The 19,577-nt window shown below is 48.5% G+C and overlaps 1 protein-coding gene across 1 annotated transcript in view; it reads right to left on the reverse strand.

The window, feature by feature from the left end:
- DGLUCY (D-glutamate cyclase) overlaps window positions 1–19,577 on the reverse strand; it is a 72,985-nt gene that overhangs the window by 10,699 nt on the left and 42,709 nt on the right. Inside the window, exons 8-10 of the mRNA XM_029952165.1 lie at window positions 16,171–16,374; window positions 8,250–8,510; window positions 2,744–2,872 (exon numbers count right to left, since the gene is read on the reverse strand). Coding sequence (XP_029808025.1) covers window positions 2,744–2,872; window positions 8,250–8,510; window positions 16,171–16,374 — 594 coding nt within the window. The remainder of the gene's footprint in view (window positions 1–2,743; window positions 2,873–8,249; window positions 8,511–16,170; window positions 16,375–19,577) is intronic.

Below are 19,577 nucleotides of genomic sequence, written 5' to 3' on the forward strand. Positions count from 1 at the left end.
AAAAAAAAATCTTTGCTATGGAAAACCATGTGGTGGTTCCTCAAAACATATAAAATAGAATCACATGTGAACCAGCAATTCCACAAAAGAACTGACCACAAGATCTCCAAGAGATACTTGCACACCCTTGTCCACGGCAGTGGGGTTCACACTAAGCAAACCATAGAAGCAGCCCAGTGCCCACAGGCAGATGAACAAATAACCACATGTGGTACATCCCAAAAAGGACAGACATTCTAACACAGGCTGCAACACGGAAGAATCTTGTGGATAATTTGCCAACCGAAATCAGCCAGTCATGGAAGAACGAATACGGTGTGATTTCACTTATATGAGGTACTAGTGCAGCCGATGCACAGAGACAGGAAGTAGAAGGGTCGGGTTGGGGGTACGGAAAGTCACTGTTTAATGGGGGCAACACTGCCCTTTGGGAGATGAAAAGGTCCTGGAGATGGATGCACTACAATGCGAATACACCTTAATGTCCCTGAACTGTACACTCAAGATGGTTAAAGTGGTAAAATTTATGTTATGTCTATTTTTCTACAGTAAATTAAAAAAATCTAAGCTCTGAATGCTTTTTCTGTACGTGTTTTATTTTTATTTTATTAAAAATTTTTAATGTTTATTTATTTTTGAGAAAGAGAGACCGAGAAAGAGCAGGGGGAAGGGCAGAGAAAGAGAGAGAGAGAGAGAGAGAGAGGGAGACAGAATGTGTGAAGCAGGCTCCCAGCTCTGAGCTGTGAGTACAGAGCCCAACACAGAGCTTGAACTCACAGACTGCAAGATCATGACCTGAGCTGAAGACAGACACTTAGCCAACTGAGCCACCCAGGCGCTCTGTATCTTTCTGCCTGGTCTGTGCCCTCTGGTTGTGCAGAATGTGGTGACATCATATATGCCTGGATGAACAGGCCACTGGGTAGGTTTTGGAATGTAATTCTGAGTCTATGTATCCACGGCAGAAAAAGGCAGCCACTGAGAAGCAGAATCAACAAAAGGAAGGAGCTTTTTTTCCCTCTAAGTTTATTTATTTATTTTGAGAAAGAGAGACAGAGAGAGCGAGCAGAAAAGGGCAGAGAGAGAGAGAGAGGGAGAGAGAGAATCCCAAGAGGGCTCTGCGCTGTCAGTGTGGAGCCTGACGCAAGGCTCAAACCCATGAATGGTGACCTCATGAACTGAGCTGAAACCAAGAGTCCGACACTTAACTGACTGAGCCACCCAGGCGCCCCAGGAGGAAGGAGCTTTGACCTTGAATTTCCTCTAGATCTAGATCAATGGTGTTTAAAAAGCTGTTTAGAATAAGACGTCCAATTGAGATTAAAACGTTCTCCGTTAAGCAGGGAGAACACCATTTCTGCATCTTCCCCCAGGAGAACCCACTTACACACCTCGGGAAGGTGGACTGATTTTATTTTAGGCCCTCGGGGTCCATTTAGCTATAGCGGGAAGTAATTCACTCCTGGGAAGAGTTAATGCATCTTCTCCAAAGAGAGCAGAACCCTCCGTCCCGACCATCAGATCTGCCCCTCCCTCCCTCCACTCAGCAAACCAAGCAGCACCTGCGTTAGCTGCCATCCGGGATCCCACACAAGAGAATTTTCTAGCTTCTCCCTGAAGATCCGGAGCTTTGTTTATATGCCAACTGCTTGGAGAATATAAATATCTCCAATCCGAACCATATATGCTCTTGCAGCTTTAAATATTGTATCAGACCCACGACTGAGCTTTTCCTTGGTGACTCGGGTCCTCCCTGCGATCACCGAATTCTGCCGGGAAGTGCAGTAAAGCTATGCCTTCCAGGCCTATTAAATCAGTGTTTTTAAGTTCTAACGGGACACTCCTTAGTGGGTTTTGAAATAAATTTATTAGCCCAGGTCAGCATTTCCAGAAAAGCAAAATAGAACACTAAAGAATAGAATAGAACAGACTGGAATAGAAAATGTCAGAATATACTGTTTTTTGAATCTTGTTTTAGTTTAGCGTGCATGTGTGTTTGTGTGTGCGCGTGTGTGTGTGAGCACACGCACGTGTGTGTACAGTTTTGCAATGCAAACTGTATTATGCATTCCTTTGGTCAAAAAACACTGTATTAAAAATTGTACGATCTGAAATACATCCCCACTTGCAATATAGATGTGTTTTTCAAAATGTTTGATCATAACACACAGTAAAAATATACACATACTTGGGGGGCACCTGAGTGGCTCGCTTAAGCGTTTGACTTTGGCTCAGGTCATGATCTCCTGGTTCATGGGTTTGAGCCCTGTATCAGGCTCTGTGCTGACAGCTCAGAGCCTGGAGCCTGCTTTGGATTCTGTGTCTCCCTCTCTCTCTGCCCCTCCCCTGCTCATGCTCTATCTCCCTCAAAAATAAATAAACCTTAAAAAATTACACACAGCTGCATAAAGTTTTACAAGAGTACTTAACATTATGACTTAAAACATACAATAGTATTTCTATTTCTATTTCACCTTCCAAAAGTGCCGGTTACCCCCCACTGAAATGATTCATTGCTCTCTAAAGGGTTTGGGAAGGTGCTAAGACTTTGTTTCTTATGATTGTCCTATTGTCTCCCTCTCCTGGGAAGACATGCCATCTCTCAGGGACCTGCCACTCCCAGAGACCCTCTGCGAAGCCCCCAGGACAGCTTGTGGCCCGCCAGCCTGGCCCCTCAGACCCCTGGGCTCTGTCTTCTCTGGAGTTGTCAACGTTAATAGTGTGTGAGCTTCCCCCCCCCCACCCACTCGCACTGGGGGGGGGACGTAATACCTAGGTGACTTGGGGTCCCCATCTTTGCAGAGAAACGCCTGAGCAGCTCCCGTTGATTCGCCTTGGAACGTTAATACGGGGATCTGTGACTTCAGGACACCTTGAAAGTGAAGGCAAAGGGTGGACATGTCAGTCCTAGTGCTGCATTTTGGGAATGCACACTGGCGTTCCTTTTTTCGTTTTGTTTGTTTGTTAGTTTGTTTTTGAGAGAGAGAGAGAGAGAGAGAGAGAGAGAGAGAGACCGAGCGTGAGTAGGGAAGTAGAGATAGAGGGAGTCACAGCATCTGAAGCAGGCTCCAGGCTGTGAGCTGTCAGCACACAGCCTGACACGGGGCTCGAAATCACAACCCAGGAGATCATGACTTGAGCCGAAGTCAGACCCCCCCAGGGGCCCCATGTTGGCTTTTCAAAAGCTTCTTTGGAGAGGATCGTGATCACAGGTGGGCGGCACCTCCCTGTAGAATGCTCTGTTAGGACAGCCAAGACCAGGATGCAAGGATGCTTGCTGACTTTTAGTCCTGAGTGAAACCTAGGACTGGCGGAGAGCGTGACCCTGAGCAGGGGTGGAGTTGGGGTAGTGGCACCAACACTGAGGGCTGGCACACAGGCTGCATGTGGGTGTCCACAGCGCTACGTGACCGGAGGCCTATTCGGGCTCACTGTCCTCATGAGCGCCTAGGACATATTTAGGTGCCCAGGTGACAGGGAGGCAGCCTTCTGCTCTCACATGATATGCATGCTCTCATTTAACGGCACAACAATTTTATGTGATCAGAACCGTTATGAAATCCATCTTACAGAAGAGGAAAACTGAGGCTCAGAGACGCTGAGTAACTTGGGCAAAGCGGAGCACAACCTCAGTTTCTACTCTAAGTTCTCATCTGCCCCCCACCCTTCCCTCCCTGCACTCGCTTGGGGAAGTTCCAGAACAACGAGGAGACGTCCCAGAGTCCGGGCCTGGAGTTAGCGACTGACAGTAGAGTGGTTTCCAAAAGTGAATTTGACTCTCAGAAACGGCACCTTTTCTAATTACAATAATAATACATATTACTATAGAATACGTGGTACGCACACACAAATTCCAAATTAAAATAAAATTGATTTGGAGAAACTGGTGGCTCAGTCAGTTAAGCGTCCGACTCTTGGCTTCGGCTCAGGTCATGAGCTCATGGTTTTGTGAGTTCTAGCCTTGCGTGGGGCTCTGTGCTGACAGCTCAGAACCTGGAGCCTGCTTCAGATGCTGTGTCTCCCTCCTCCACTCATGCTCTGTCTCTCTCTGTCTCTCAAAAATAAATAAACGAAAAAGGTCTCCTTCCTGGGATAGATTGAAACTAGTTCAATCTTTCTTTAAAAAAATAAGTAAATGAAAATAAAATGGACTTGATTTTCTTTAACTAATAGGCCTCACAGCAGTTTGGGGTAGAGTCCATGAGCCTTCACGGGCCCAGGATGAGGTCCCCCCACAGAGCCCGAGACACCTCACAGAGGGCCTGCGACAGGGATCGAACCCAGCGCTCATGGCCCTGCTGGTTCTGCAGGACCCCCGGACCGCTCTGTGGACCAGAGGGGTGTCGGAGTCTCCGTCAGCAGCCCCCCACCACCCCCCCTCCACAAACCCAGCCCCGGTAAGGTTTAGGTTAAGACCACGTGCTTCTATTATAAACATGGATTCGGTTTGGCCCACCTCCACCATGTTGTTGCCCTAAGCCCTTTGGGAATTTCCAGAGTGGGTGAAGTGGCCAGAGTCATTGTCAGAGACCCTAAAGAGCCTCCCTCCAACCTCCCTCCCCAGCCCCACCCCACATCTAAGGGGGACAGACAAGAAGAGGGCCGCCAGTCCACCAAGGGATATTCACCGAGCACATTCTACATGGGACGAGCCAGGGAACCGGGGTTGGGGGGTGCAGATGGTCACAACAAGCTGAAAGACTCAGCCCCTTTCTGTGCTGTGAGGAGCAGCCTGGTGACCCAGCATGGGCACTAAAACACCCCTGGGTGGGAAGCTATGTTCCTAGCTGTGTGAGCTTGGACATGCCATGGAGATTCCCTTAGCTCCTCTACAAGATGGGGTTACCATGCCCCCTGCCCCCAGGACGGCTGGGGGTGCAGTGATAGGATATGTGCCAAGCACTGAGCCAGGGGAGGATGGCACCTAGTAGGTGCTAACTTAAGGCTGGTGCTTTCTTACTTTCTTGACATTGGATCAAGGATACAGGATACCCGTAAGAAGGGGCACCAGAGGGCCAAACAGGGCAGGGCGCCTGACAGGTGAGGGCACACAGAGCCTCTGGAAAGGAATGTTGGGGCAAGATGAGAACCTGGACCTGAGCTACAAAGAACCAATTTATCAGTTTGGTCCATTTATGCTCAATACAGGGGGGAAATGACTAAGCTCTTTCTTCTTTAAACATGTGCAGCCTTTGGTTATAAAAAGGACCAAAATAGTTTTCACTAAAAGGGCCAAATCTCTTTCGCTTTCTTCGTCCACCTGTAATGAAATTTCTGCACAACCTAACAGGGCAGATTCCATTTCTAAACCAGGGCCGGGCGAGCCCCAGTTCTGAGCTCATGTGTGGCTAGAGCCTCAGAGCTGGCGAGCAGGTGAGCAGGGAGGGCAGAAAACGTGCGGCTAAAAATACCCGACCGGCTGTCAGATGGAGAAGACTGCCAGCCGGTTGGCAGTGGCCGCCACCGTGGCCTGTCCCCTCTCCGTGGTGACAACACAGTCAGTCAGTTTTCCTCTGTCCTCAGTGCAGCCCCTCGCTTCCCCACCTCCCTTGCTGGCTGCCCCTCCCCTCCTCTGCCTCTCCCTGTGAGCGCCCCAGGGTGCCATCCTGGGCCCTTTTCTCTGTCTCACATTCCCTCGGTGATCTCACCCTGTGTCTGGACTTAAAAGACCATCAACATGCCAACCGCTCTCCGATTTATCTTTCCAGCGTCTCCTGACCTTGACTCGTAGATCTATCTACTCAACTTCTCCACTTGTGTGGCTGATAGATGTCTCACCCAGAGGCTACAACCTGCACTCTTTTAAAAACTTTTAAAAACACTGTAACTGTGGTAAAATATAGAATGTAAATTTTACTGTCTTAGCCATTTCTAAGTGTACACAGTTCTCTGGCAGCGAATACGCTCACAGTTTGACCAGCACCTCTACCATCGATCTCCGGAATGTTTTCATCTTCCCAAACTGCAAACTCCAGACCCATTAAACAGCAGCCCCCCTCTGCCCCCCTCTGCTCCCCACCTGCCCCCACCCTTGAGAACCACCTTCCACTTTCTGTCCCTACGGTTTTAATTGCTCGAGGCCCCTTGTATAGACAGAGTTATACAGTATTTGTTCCTTTGTGACTGGCTTATTTCACTTAGCATGTCTTCAAGGCTCACCCATGTGTCAAAATTCTCTTCCTTTTTGAGGCTGAATGACATTCCACTGTCTGTATGCTGCCTTTTGTTTATTCCTTCCTCCGTTGACGGACACTTGTGTTGCTTCCACTGTTTGCTTATTGTGAATATTGCTGCTATGATCATGGGTGTGTAAGTATCTGTCTGGGTCTCTGATATCAGTTCCTTTGCAGTCTGTTTATACCCAGAAGGTGAATCCCATGGTATTTGTTATTTTAAATTTTCTGAGGAACCACCATACTGGTTTCCACAGCGGCCACACCATCTTCGCCTTCCATCAGCAGCGCCTTCCCCAACTCTCTTCACGGCAGCTGTGACCAAGCAATCCTGACCTCCTGTCTCACACTGGCAACCCCTCCACCCGGAATCATGGCTCTACCCTCAAAATATGGACAGACCCGTCTACCTCTCAAAGCCTCCACCTGTACCATTCATCTCTTGGGGTCCCCTGAAACCAGAGTCTGACACCCAGACTCTGGTGCAGGTGGTTTATTTGGGAGATGATCCCAGTAGGCAGGTGGGAGGAGCTGAAAGTGAGGGCAGGAAGGAGGGAAAGCATTGCTCTAGGCAGTGGGATCTCAGTTCTATGGGGAACTTCCTGTCTCCGAAAGACAACGGGCAGGCCTCCCATGCTGCACCGGGTGAAGGATTCCCGGAAGCATTAGTCTCCTTACTTCCGGACTGAGCAGTTTTGCACAGCTTTGGAGAAATCCCAAAAAGCACTGGCTTGCAGTGGGGCCTGGTCAGGTCAGTGTGAAGCAGACCTTCTGCCCCAGCTGTGGCTGAAATCACTGGGGGCCAAAGGGATGTGGCACCCCGGGGCACCCTGCACGCCAAGCCACCCCCGTCTCCTGCTTGCAGTAACCTGGCCAGTTTCTACCCTTGTGCCTACAGCCACCTGGGTGATCCTTTCAAAGTGAAGTCAGAACACAGCCCCGCCCCCACTCAGTGGCCCCCTAGGGCTCCCCAAGCCCCCTGAAATAAAAGCCCAGATGCTCACGAGACCCTGCCAGGCCTGGGTCCTGTGACCGTTCCGGCCTCCCTCTGCTCTCTCCCCATTCATGCCAGGCCAGTCAGCAAGCTGGCAGCCCTTTCTTAAACCTGCCAGGTCCCCACTCTACCCAATGGCCTCTGCTCTGGCCACTGTCACAGCCCGGGCCCTCTTCCTCCAGACAGCCCCGGCCTCACCCATGCATCAACCTCAGATGTCACCTACTCCGTGAAGCCTTCCCTGACCATCTTGTTTAAAATAGCCCGCCACCCGCGCCGTCACTCACCATCCCCCATCCAGGTCCACTTTCCTCCCGGCTCATGCCTTCTTACACACCAGACACACTTTCCAGTCCCCCTGGGTCGCTTCCTGTCGGCCACACTCCCCTGGATGCTCTCTCCAGGAGGGCAGGACAGGGTCGGTCTCACTGATGGATCTCCACAGTGCCTGGCGCATAGTAGGTGTTCAGCACACATTTGCTGTGTCAAATGGATTCTGTATGTTCAGATACAGCCTTTGGGAAACTTCCAATGTCATGGTGCCATAGGGTGCCTTACTAGGACTGATGCCCTTTATAGAGGCTAAAAGTAAAAAATGGCAACTCTCACAACCCCTGGGTGCTCCGGGAACCTGTGCAGCATGGAACATCCCCACCCAGGGGCCCGCGTGGGACGCTGCTATCTGAGCCCTTCGTCTCACCTCCATCTGGGGGGTGGGGGTCCAGGGCTGGCGGGGGGTTGCTGAGGCCTCTGCAGGTCACCAGGACCCTCACAGGGCAGGGAGCAGGTGCACAGTGAGACCTTGGGCTCTGGAGTCTGAAGGACCTGGGTTCAAACTCCCAGCTCACCGTTCCCACCAGGGGAAATCACCGGGACTTCTCAGAGGTTCAGCCTCTTCATCCGTAAACTGTGGATATGACGCTGCTTTTACCAAAGAGTGGTTCTGAGCTTTAAGGCCAACACCCCCTTCCTGTGCACGGCCCTGTGCCAGGTGCCGGGCAGGAGCTCCAGGCCTGCTGACTGCCCACCCTGCCCACGGAGGTCTCCGTGGGGAAACGAACTGCCCCCATCTCACTGCTCACCTTGCTCAACAGCCTCTTCAACAAGCTCCTTGAACAAACTCAAGGCTCTCAGGTCGACGATCGCGGAGACCTCCTTCTCCAAGGCCTGCAGGAAGGCGGCCAGAGCAATGGCTCCCGGCGGGCCGTCTGTCTCTTCCGGGGGCTCGTGGTTGAAGTGCGTGGGGAAGCCGGTGGTGATGAGCACCGAGCGGGCGTGGGACAGCGACAGGGAGGCCCTCAGCAGCTCATCTTTACAGAGCAGGTGCCCGATCCCCCGGTGGCCTGAAATTATTTGAAAAGAAAAATCATAAAATAACGTCATCATGTTTCAAGTAGAAACCAAACAGCAGTTTGGTTTTTTAATTCCTTTTGTTTTGGAAGTGGATTTGTGGGGTGTGGCAGACACTGCTGCTTGTTCCCTGGAAGGCCTTCTCCACCGCTGTCCCTGTCACAGAGGGTGGCTGGTCAATGGCTGCCCAGCAGCAATTCCAGTTGAGGGGGGCTGCAGGGAGGGCACAGGACTAGGCTCTTAGGGAATTTGGAGAACGATCAAAGGGAATGTGAATGGAAGTCATGTGCACCCCCCTGGGCCTTCCACACCTACCAGCCCCTCTCTCCCACTCCCCACTGGGGGCTGGGGTGTGACTACCAGCGCCCCCTGGGGGTCACAGGGTGTGATGGCAGAGCTTCTGGGTCAGGGCATGTCCCCCTTCCTGCTGAACCCCAAAAGGCACCTGGGAAGGCCTGCCCTGGACAGTTGTGTGAGAGCCACACACTTGTACTGCATTTGAGGAAAGCATCTTGGGGTCAGTTTGTTATTGTTTTAGCAAATTCTAACGCGTACAGGAACATCAAAGGAGGAGAGGCAACGGGGCTGCCCTCATCGGGGATTCGCCGGAAGAAGGCCCTGAGACAAGGACTCGGGTGCAAGGATTTCCGTGGAAAGTGAGCCCAGGAACATGCAGTCAGAGATGGAAGAAGTGCAAAAAAGGGGAGAACAGCCGCTAAAGAATGAGTGAGCAAATTAACTCCAAAGGCCGCTGGGGTCCAATCCTGCTTACGATGCTCTCGGAAACTGTGGGTTCGCACCTCAGGACTGTCCTGCCAGTGGACAGGGAGACTGGGTGCTGATGCACCTGCTCCTGTCCCCTGTTGGGTACGGGTCACCCATCAGGCCGTAAACTCCCCACCACTGGGGGCTGTGCCTGCTGTGCTGAAGGGGTCTGGGGGTACAAGGACACACCCAGGTGGAGGACAGAGAGACATGAGCCCAAGCAGGGAGGCTGTCCCCTTGGGAACCGCCCACTGCAGCAGCAGGTGAACCCCCGGGGGCAGGGGAGATGGGTGGGGTGCCAGCAGCATCTGCTGTGATGCCGGCTGGTGTCTGCCAGCCTGGTCCAGCTGGGCAGCACGGCCTCCCAGGGCCCGTCACGTTTCATCGTGCCTCTGTCTGCATTCAGGTCACCAGAGCATATCTGTGCCCTGTGAAGGGAGGATGTGGCTCAGAACTTCCCCCCCAAGCTGTGGCTGAAATGAGAGGTGGGCCAAGGATGGAGGCCTGGCCTTGAGCTGCCTGGAGAATGGGAAGGGACACAGGGTTGGGGTTTCCATTGCCGGGGCTGGGGGTGGGGGGGACAGTTCCAGACTTAGAATCTGGAAACTTACGTTCAAGCCCAGGTGTTGGAACATGGTAGCTGTGTGACCTTGGCCTCGTCCCTGGATTGCTCTGGACCTCAGTTTTCCTAGTGGAGCATGGTAGGGGGTCCAGGTGGAGGAGGTTGCAGGGAAAGGGCCCTCCACATGCCTCCAGTAGGGGTGCATTTGTCGGGAGGGCGCTCTGACCTTAGAGTGGCACATTCTACTGGCACCAGCAATTCGCCTGCAGGAATTTACCCTCATACTGTGATTTCGGGGGTGTCCACACGCATAGTCAGAAGGCGTTCAACACAGCATTGCCTCTGGTCCATATGATAGGATTTTAACGCAAATGGTGGCACATTCCTCAAATGGAATTCTAGGCAAACATTAGAAAGGACGTTGTAGAAGACTAATTACATGGAAGGCTGTTTGCAATATATTTACAAAATATGTATATACATACATATATGAGATGTGTGTATATATATATATATATGAATATATAAGAAAGAACATATATTCGTTCTTCGGTCTTACAGGTTTAAGACAAAAGAAAAAGACTTTAAGGGCAAATATTGAACTGTTGATAATGGTTAATTGTGATGAGATTCTGGTAATTTTTTGTTTATTATTTATTTTGAGAGAGAGAGCAGAGAAGGAGCAGAGAGAGAGGGAGGGAGGGAGAGAACCCCAGGCAGGCTCTGCACTGTCAGCACAGAACCAACTCAAGAACCAGCTGAGCCACCCAGGTGCCCCGATTCTGGTAATTTTTACTGCCTGTTTATGTTCCTATGTTTTCTGATGCTTCTCCAACAAGTATGAACTGCTGTTGGTGAAACGAAAGAACACTTTTAAAGAAAAAAATTGGAATCGTAACCTATTTCATAGGATGTGATAAACGACAAAAGTCAGTGGAATAGAGAGGGAGCTTTGTCAGATTTAGAGCAGAGTATGATTTCATCATCTGTGGTGATTTTATTATGAGAGCAAACATCCTCACCGTGAACCCTGTGCCCCTTCATATTCTCCAGGCCCCTCAAAGGCAAGCCTGCAGCCTCTCAAAAACGACGGAGCGGCGCTATTATAGAAGTGAGTAATGTTCAGTAGACCACCCTTAATCTTGCATCTGCTTATTTAATACAGAAGGAATCAAAAGCATCTGTTGTTCTTGAGGATTAAAGACGTTCCTTAATAGACAGTATTGGCGCCTCCAGATGCTCATGGGTCTGCCTTTCCCCCCAAGCCTCATGCTTCAAACCTTGACGCAGTCTGACTAAGCACCGAAGGGGGGCTTTGTGGATGACCTCCTAGGTCATTCTTATTGAGTTAGGGTGTGCCGGGTCTACGGTAAATTTGCTTCCCACTTACTTTTTTATCTGAGCTAATGGGAGAGTTAATAATTCATCTTCCCTTATGATCTTTGTGCTGAGTGGAAGAGACATAGCCTGGATTAGATTATTTGTGAGGGAGAAAGTATTACAGAAAGTAAAAAAAAAAAAAAAAAAATCCACCCAGGAAATCAACTATGTAAGAGGCTCTAAATATCCATAGCCATGAGCATTCATCTCTATATATGCATGTCCTTAAAGGTGCATCTGTGACAGGCACAGATCTCAAATTTACTGTGGGTCTATATGTAAAAGAAACCAGACTCTGCAGAACCGATGAATGAATGAATGAATGAATGAATGAACAACATAACAGACAGAAAGAAAAATCAAAAAGCTGTGCCCTGTGGTTCTGAAGGGAGTTTTGCTACTATACACCTTTGATCCCAAACCCGGGGGAGAGAGAAGACTTTAAAAAATTTTTTTTTAGAGAGAAAGAGAGAGCATGAGCTGGGGAGAGGGGCAGAGGGGAGAGCAAGAGAATCTTAAGTAGGCTCCATGCCCAGGGAGGAGCCCAACATGGGACTCAATCCTACAGCCCTGGGACCATGACCTGAGTCAAAATCAAGAGTCAGACACTCAATGGACTGAGCCACCCAGGCACCCTGAGATCAGACATTTTTAAGGCTGCTTACTGGTCCTGGGACTGTTACATTCTGGGCCACAGTATTATTTAACATAACAAGGCACCCCGGCTGGCTGCTCTATCACTCTGCCCCGCTGCTGCTCTCTGTAGCAATGTCACTGTCATCAGCTCTGTCTAGGTGCTGTGACTTTGGCCAGGAGGGTCGATGTCTCCAGGCTGACCTCCCCCCTCCCCTCTCCACCAGGGCCCCACCACCATCAATCCAAGTATCTGCTTAGGAAACAGGGATCAGATGGACTAGCAAGGAGACCGCCATATGCCTTCTCTAGACATTCAAAGTACAAGAGCGCCCAGGGCTAGAATTACAGCCTGTGAGAAGGTACAGAAGAAACGGGGTGTGAGCCTGGGGAGACCGGAGCACTGTTTTAACTGGCCCAGTGGGACTGAGATATACCATTTGAACTCAGATTCCAGTTTATCCAACATTTATTGATCGTGGGCTCTGGAGTCTATTAGTGTGGATTCAGTGTCTGCCCTGACCATCTACTAGGTATGTGGACTTATATGCCTCAGTTTCTTCATCTGTTAAAGGAAGTTAATAATAGCGTCTCATAGAGTCATTGGAAGAATTCCATAAGATGAAATATGTCAAAGCTTTAAATTTTTTCAAGTTTATTTATTTTGAGAAAGAGAGATAGAGAGAGAGAACACGGAGGAGGGGCAGAGAGAGGCACAGAATCCCAAGCAGCCTCTGCACTGTCAGCACAGAGCTGGATGTAGGGCTCGAACCCATAAACCATGAGATCACCCTTAACGGCTTAATTAACTGAGCCACCCAGGTGCCACAAAATGTGTCAAAGCTTTAAGCATATGCCTGGTCTATGGTGAGACTCAGTAGATGATAGCGATTATTCTCATTACCTGTCACACCCCTGAGTGGGAAGTGTCATTGTTATTACTCCTGTTATAGTGATGAGAAACAGGCAGAAAGCGGCTGGGAAGGCTGCACCTCAATTTTCTCCACCGGCAAATGGATTGAATTTCCCTGCACATCAGCGCCCTCTGCAGGCCATCTGGGATCAGACATTTGGCTCTTAATGGCGATGCCGCAGAAAGAGAAAATAGTTTTCAGCCACCCTCCTCCTACTTGCAACCAGAAGACCCCTAGAGGATCCCACTTCTAGAAAGCCAGCAGGTCGCAAGCCATAGAAGGAATGCCCTTTCTCTGAGACTCAATATACATGTTCGTTCCAAACTCTTGCGAGGCTGTCTGCCAGGGTCCTGACCCACCAGCATCCACAAGGGAGTGGCAATCCTGCCCCCAGCCTTACCTCTACTCCCCAGCACAAAAATTCTATTCTGCACCCAGCCTCAGGGCAATGGCTCAAAAGGAGGGGATTAGGGACACTTGAATGCAGGGGTGGCTTTGTTTAAATGGGGGCAGTCAACTACCTAGGAACCATACTCCCTTTTTTTCTTACCTGCCACATCCCAATTGAGGTGTGGTGGCAGTGTGCCCAGTTAATAAGCTCACCGTCCAAAGTCTCATGTTTAGTGTTGACAATGTGGGGGAAAAACAAATAAAAAAAGCAAAAATTATTCAGTTGAACTACCCAGAGATCATCAACATTAGAATTTTGGTGCATTTACTTTTGGGGGGATTCATATGCAGTATAAGCACTTAAAAAAATCACACTGTAGGGGCGCCTGGGTGGCTCAGTTGGCTAAGCGTCTGGCTTGGCTCAGGTCATGATCTTGCAGTTCGTGGGTTCGAGCCCCACATCGGGCTCTGTGCTGACAGCTCAGAGCCTGGAGCCTGCCTTCAGATTCTGTGTCTCCCTCCCTCTCTGACCCTCCCCTGCTCACGCTGTCTCTCTCTGTCTCTCAAAAATAAATAAAAAACATTAAAAAATTTAAAATAATCACACTGTAATCTTTGATGATTGCTTGTATTTTTGAGGGATCAGTTGTAATAGATCCATTTTCACTCATGATTTTGACTATTTGGGTATTCTCTCTTTTCTTTCTGAGGAACCTTGCTAGAGGTTTATCAATTTTGTTTATTTTCTCAAAAAACCAACTCTTGGTTTCATTGATTTTTTTCAACTGCTTTTTTGGATTCTATATTGTTTATTTCTGCCCCAATCTTTATTATTTCTCTTCTTCTTCTGGGTTTGAGGTGCTCTTGCTGCTCCCTTTCTAGTTTCCTTAGGTGCTCTGTTAGATTTTGAGTTTGTGCTTTTTCTAGTTTGTTGAAATAGGCATTCACAAAAATAAACTAAAAATTGCTGAAGGACCTGAATGTGAGACAGGAAACCATCAAAAGCCTAGAGAAGAAAGCAGGAAATAACCTCCTTGACCTCAATCACAGCAATTTCCTACTGGACACATCCCCAAAGGCAAGGGAATCAAAAGCAAAAATGAACTATTGGGACCTCATCAAGATAAAAACCTTCTGCACTGCAAAGGAAACAGTCAAAAAAACTAATAGGCAACCAACAGAATGGGGAAAGATAGTGGCAAATGGCATATCAGATAAAGGGCTAGTATCCAAATTCTACAAGGAGCTCACAAAACTCCACACCCAAAAAATGAATAATCCAGTGAAGAAATGGGCAGAAGACTTAAACAGAGACTTCTCCAAAGAGGACATCCAGATGGCCTACAGGCAAATGAAACAACGCTCAGCGTCACTCATCATCAGGGAAATACAGATCAAAACCACATTGAGATACCACCTCACATTGGTCAGAATAAACAAATCAAAAGACTATAGATGCTGGCAAGGATGTGGAGAGACGGGCACCCTCCTACACTATTAGTGGGAATGTAAACTGGTACAGCCGCTCTGGAAAACAGTGTGGAGGCTCCTCAAAAATCTATCAGTAGAACTCCCCTGTGACCCAGCAATAGCAGTGCTGGGGATCTACCCAAGGGATACAGGAGTGCTGATGCAGAGGAGCACATGTACCCCAGTCTTCACAGCAGCACTGTCAACACTAGCCAAATCATGGAAAGAGCCTAAATGTCCATCACCTGATGAGTGGATCAAGAAGATGTGGTATATATATACAATGGAGTACTACATGGCAATGAGAAAGAATGAAATCTGGCCATTTGTAGCAAAGTGGATGGACCTCGAGGGAGTCATGCTAAGCGAAACAAGTCAGGCAGAGAAGGACAGATACCATATGTTGTCACTCATAGGTCTAACAGGAGAAACCTAATAGGAGACCATGGGAATGGGAAAGAGTTGGGGAGAGGGAGGGAGGCAAATCTGAGAGACTTTTGAATACTGAGAACAAATTGAGGGCTGAGGAGGGAGGGGGAGGGGAAGGGGGGTGATGGTCGTGAAGAGGGACACTTGTGGGGAAGAGCACTGGGTGTTACATGGAAACCAACTTGGTAATAAACTATTAATAAATAAAAAAAATCACACCATGGGAATGCTCCAAGGCTAAGAGGGGATTTAGGCAGCTGACCCTGGAGGTGGAGGGAGAAGACAACTCAAGCAAATATCTTAATGACTCTCAAGTAACTCTTTAAAGAGTTTGGATTCTAAATAGCTTTAAAATTTTTTAAAAAATATTTATTTAGTTTTCAGAGACAGCGTGTGAGCAGGGTAGGGGCAGAGAGAGAGGGAGGCACAGAAACTGAGGCAGGCTCCAGGCTCCGAGCTGTCAGCACGGAGCTGGACATGGGGCTTGAACCCACGGACCGTGAGATTATGACCTGAGTCAACCTCAGACACTCAACTGACTGAGCCCCCCAGGTGCCCCTGGATTCTAAAAACCTTGAAGCCTCATAATAACACCGTCTTTGAGGTTTATGCTTTTGAATGACCTTACAGGTGAAATCTTGACACAAATTGGATGAAGCCTCAATTTCCATAATTTACTGAACTATGTGATACCACGACATTAAGGCTATGCCTATTTTATTTTATTTATTTGGGGAGGAGAAAGTGATGGGGAGAGAGAGAGAGAGAGAGGAAAGAGAGACAGAGAGAGAGGAAAGAGAGAGAGAGGGAGAGGGAGGAGAGGCTGAGAGGAGAGCAAAGAGGAGAGAGAGAATCTTAATAAGGAGATTCCACGCCCAGCAGAGACTCAGGTGCTTAACAGAGCCACCCAGTGCCCCAAGGCTATGCCTATTTTCTTGATGTAAAATAGAAACTTCTCTTTGATAGTGTTAGTTAAATAAAGAGGAATGAATTCTTCTCTTTTCATAAAAAACTCACAGTGTAGACGCATGCAGTTTGCACGCTGCCTTCTTCACTGGCCGTTACTCAATGAAGAAGTTCTCCAGGTCGTTAAGGCGTGAACTTTCTTACCTGGGTCTACGGCAATTATAGTCTCTAGTTCTCTAATCTTCCGAACAGCTGAAGCCGAGGCGATGCTGTAGTGCAAAGGACCCTGGGAAATGTGATGGACCTCGGGGATTCCCTCGGGGGTAGGAGGCCGGGCGGGAGCCTCTGTGATCTTCAGGTTGGTCATGACTGTGCAACCCGGTGCACTGGTGAAAGCCAGCGGGGCCCCTAGAACACACAGCAGGAGGGGCTGAATGCACTCCCGTCACCAAACCCGGTCCACTGTCCTCTAGCCCATGGCTGATGGGCAAGATGGCACTGGGCCTCAGCTCCGCCTACCGCAAGGCCTGTTGCACTAAGTCAGAGAAAACGGTCTTAGGGCTGAATCAAGTCCCACTTAAACAGGTGCCTCCAATTTTTAGGAAAGCGAAGCTGAGCTGAGTATGGGAGAAGGGGGAAGGGGGGTACAGCCTCAACTACAGACAGGGCTATGGGAGTTTCTGTCAGTTTAACCCAGGAGCATCAGAACGTCCTTACGGAACTCTTACAATGCATGAAGCCATCTTTTGTGCTTTGCTGATAAATAGCTCCCTCTGAAAATTGCTCCTGTTTTTCCCATAGGACTTTTATTTTGATTTGGTATATGCTAATTTTGTTCTTTAAAAAACTCTCCCCCCCCAGAAAAAAAGGGCTCAGTCCATCGAGCGTCCGACTTTTGATCTCAGCTCAGGTTATGGTCCCAGGGTGGTGGGACTGAGCCCCACATTGGACACCGTGCTGAGCACGGAGCCTACGCAAGATCCTCTCTCTCTTTCTGCCCCTCCCCACTTGCATCCTCTCTCTCAAAAATAAATCAACTTTTAAAATGCTTTAAAAATTTTTAATGTTTATTATTTTTGAGAGAGAGAGAGGGTATGAGCAGGAGAGGGGCAGAGAGAGAGACACAGAATCAGAAGCAGGCTTCAGGCTCTGAGCTGTCAGCACATAGCCTGACGTGGGACTTGAACCCGCGAATCGTGAGATCATGACCTGAGCTGAAGTTGGATGCTGAACCGAGTCACCCAGGTGCCCCCCCCTTTAAAAAATATTATTTAATAATTATTTTTAAAAAAGATATTCTCTCTCTCCCTCTGCCTCTTTCCCACTCACACATTCTCTCTCACAGCCTCCCTCTCTCAAAACAAAACAACACACCTCTCCCATACTAAATCTCCGGTAACGTGAATCCCGGGCACGCTAGCATAGTTATTAAGAACTGGCTTTGGGGGACGCCTGGGTGGCTCAGTCAGTTGAGCGTCCGGCTTCAGCTCAGGTCATGATCTCACGGTTCGTGGGTTTGAGCCCCAAGTCGGGCTCTGTGCTGACAGCTCGGAGCCTGGAGACTGCTTCACATTCTGTGTCTCCTCCCTCTGGCCCTCTCCTATTCCCACTGTCTCTCTCTGTCTCTCAAAAATAAATAAAGAACATTAAAAAAAAAAAAAAAGAGCTGGCTTTGGTGTGCCAAACAGAGTCGGAGATGAGACTTTGCCCTCTCTAAACGTGTTTCCTCAACTGTATCACAGTGATAGAACTCCAGATGGCTGTTGTCAGAACTAAACTGGAAAATGCACATACACGTGTTTCTGCAAAGTGGTTCAGAGTAAACCCTCAATAATAATGATCTGCACGACTGAATCACACAGTATCTTACTTGTCCCAGGCTTTCGCGCCTGACCCATCTAGATGCCTAATACGTCCTGTCCTTCACTTAGACCTCCTGCTTTCTTCACTGTCATTATCATCCGAGAGTGCTTTCACCCCCACTCAGCTGTGTGCGCCCAGACATGAGGGAGCATTGTTTATTTATCTCAGAATTGAGGGTCCCAATGCACGAGTGTTTCAGAATTCACAGAAAACAGTCACTTTTTTTCAGATTTAACAAAAAGCCGAAGTTAGTCAAACTGCATAAGGAAAACCTACGGAGAGCTGCAGAAAGCACTCGAACTTGAACTTAATTCTTAGACAGGCAGGAACTAAGATTTGGACGAATGTAATGACTTCTGTGTTGTGGACAGCATCTGACACTGGTCACACGGATGCCGGGTACACATCAGAACAGTCAGCTCAGAGTGTGACACAGGGCTTTGTGCCATCAGCTGTGAGGTGTGTCGCAACTAATCTGTCACTAAGAGAAGCTTACATACTGAAGTTTGAGCAGGACTTTGGTAAATCGTAAGTGCTCAAGGTCATCCCTATACCAATGATGTCATTTGGGCTCATTTACAATCAGGTATGCTCTTTCAAGCCGGAGCTAATGGGCTGGAGTTTGCTGCAGAAAAGCGCATGCCCTGTGGTTGCTGGTGGCAGGAGAGGGGTGAGGCCACCGTGCTAGACTATATTTACTGCACGTGTGTGGACGTGTGAACACACGTGAGCGCAAACACACTCAGAAATGACCACACACTCCCTGAAAACTGCATCTTGTCTCATGCAGCACTTTATTCCCAAGATCTGGGTCCATGCGTGGCACGTAGCAGGTGCCTAATACATTTAATGTTAAATAATAGAATCTCACGGATCTCACCATATTAATTTCCCTGTCATGAGGCCATTCTGAGAGCTAAACTTATATGAATGCCTTCAAAACCAATTAAAGCAACACTAAATTCTATGATTTGTAGTGCAGGTGTGGCTGACCTGGCTAGAATTTTCCAGTGTCAATGAAATGTGCTGCAATAGTTCGTGTTTTATCACATCCCTACCTTATTGTGAGCTAGTTAGGGCGCCCCCGTGTGTCGCTTCTTTGTAATAGCACCCTACACCTTGGAAAAAATAGACTGTATGTATGTATCTCTTTAAAATACGGAGCACTGGGTGTTACATGGAAACCAACTTGACAATAAACTATAAAAAATAAATAAGATAAAATACAGAGGTCCTGCCATATGTATCAAGATCTGTTCCAAGATCCCCAGGGGACAGGAAACCACGGATAGCACCCAACCCTATATAGACTATGCGTTTCCCTATACATACATTCTTATGATAAAGTTTAATATATAAATTGGATACAGTAGGATTAAGAAGAGTAACTAATAATAGAGTAATTATAACAATATAATAAAAGTTACGTAAGCGTGGTCTCCCTTTCTGAGAAATACCTACTAGAGACCTTCTGACGGTTTTTCAGAAGGAGAAGCTCCTGCTTCTTGACTGCAGTTCACTGTGGGTGCCAGATCTCCGAGGCAGAACTGAAGAAAAGGGGGGCACCCGCTTCACCTCGCAAACACCACGGGAACGGGTGTGTTTAGCTGTGCTCTCTGCCTTCGCTCCTGATTTGAGAAGTCCCACCCACCTTCAAAATGTCTCAGAAAGTCAAGCTAAATATTGGTCTTTCTATCAGAACAGGCTGGGAGCCTTCTGCAGCGAGACATATATTTAATCCAAGCATC

Source organism: Suricata suricatta, chromosome 9 (genome assembly GCF_006229205.1).
Source record: "Suricata suricatta isolate VVHF042 chromosome 9, meerkat_22Aug2017_6uvM2_HiC, whole genome shotgun sequence".
Lineage (NCBI taxonomy): Eukaryota > Metazoa > Chordata > Mammalia > Carnivora > Herpestidae > Suricata > Suricata suricatta.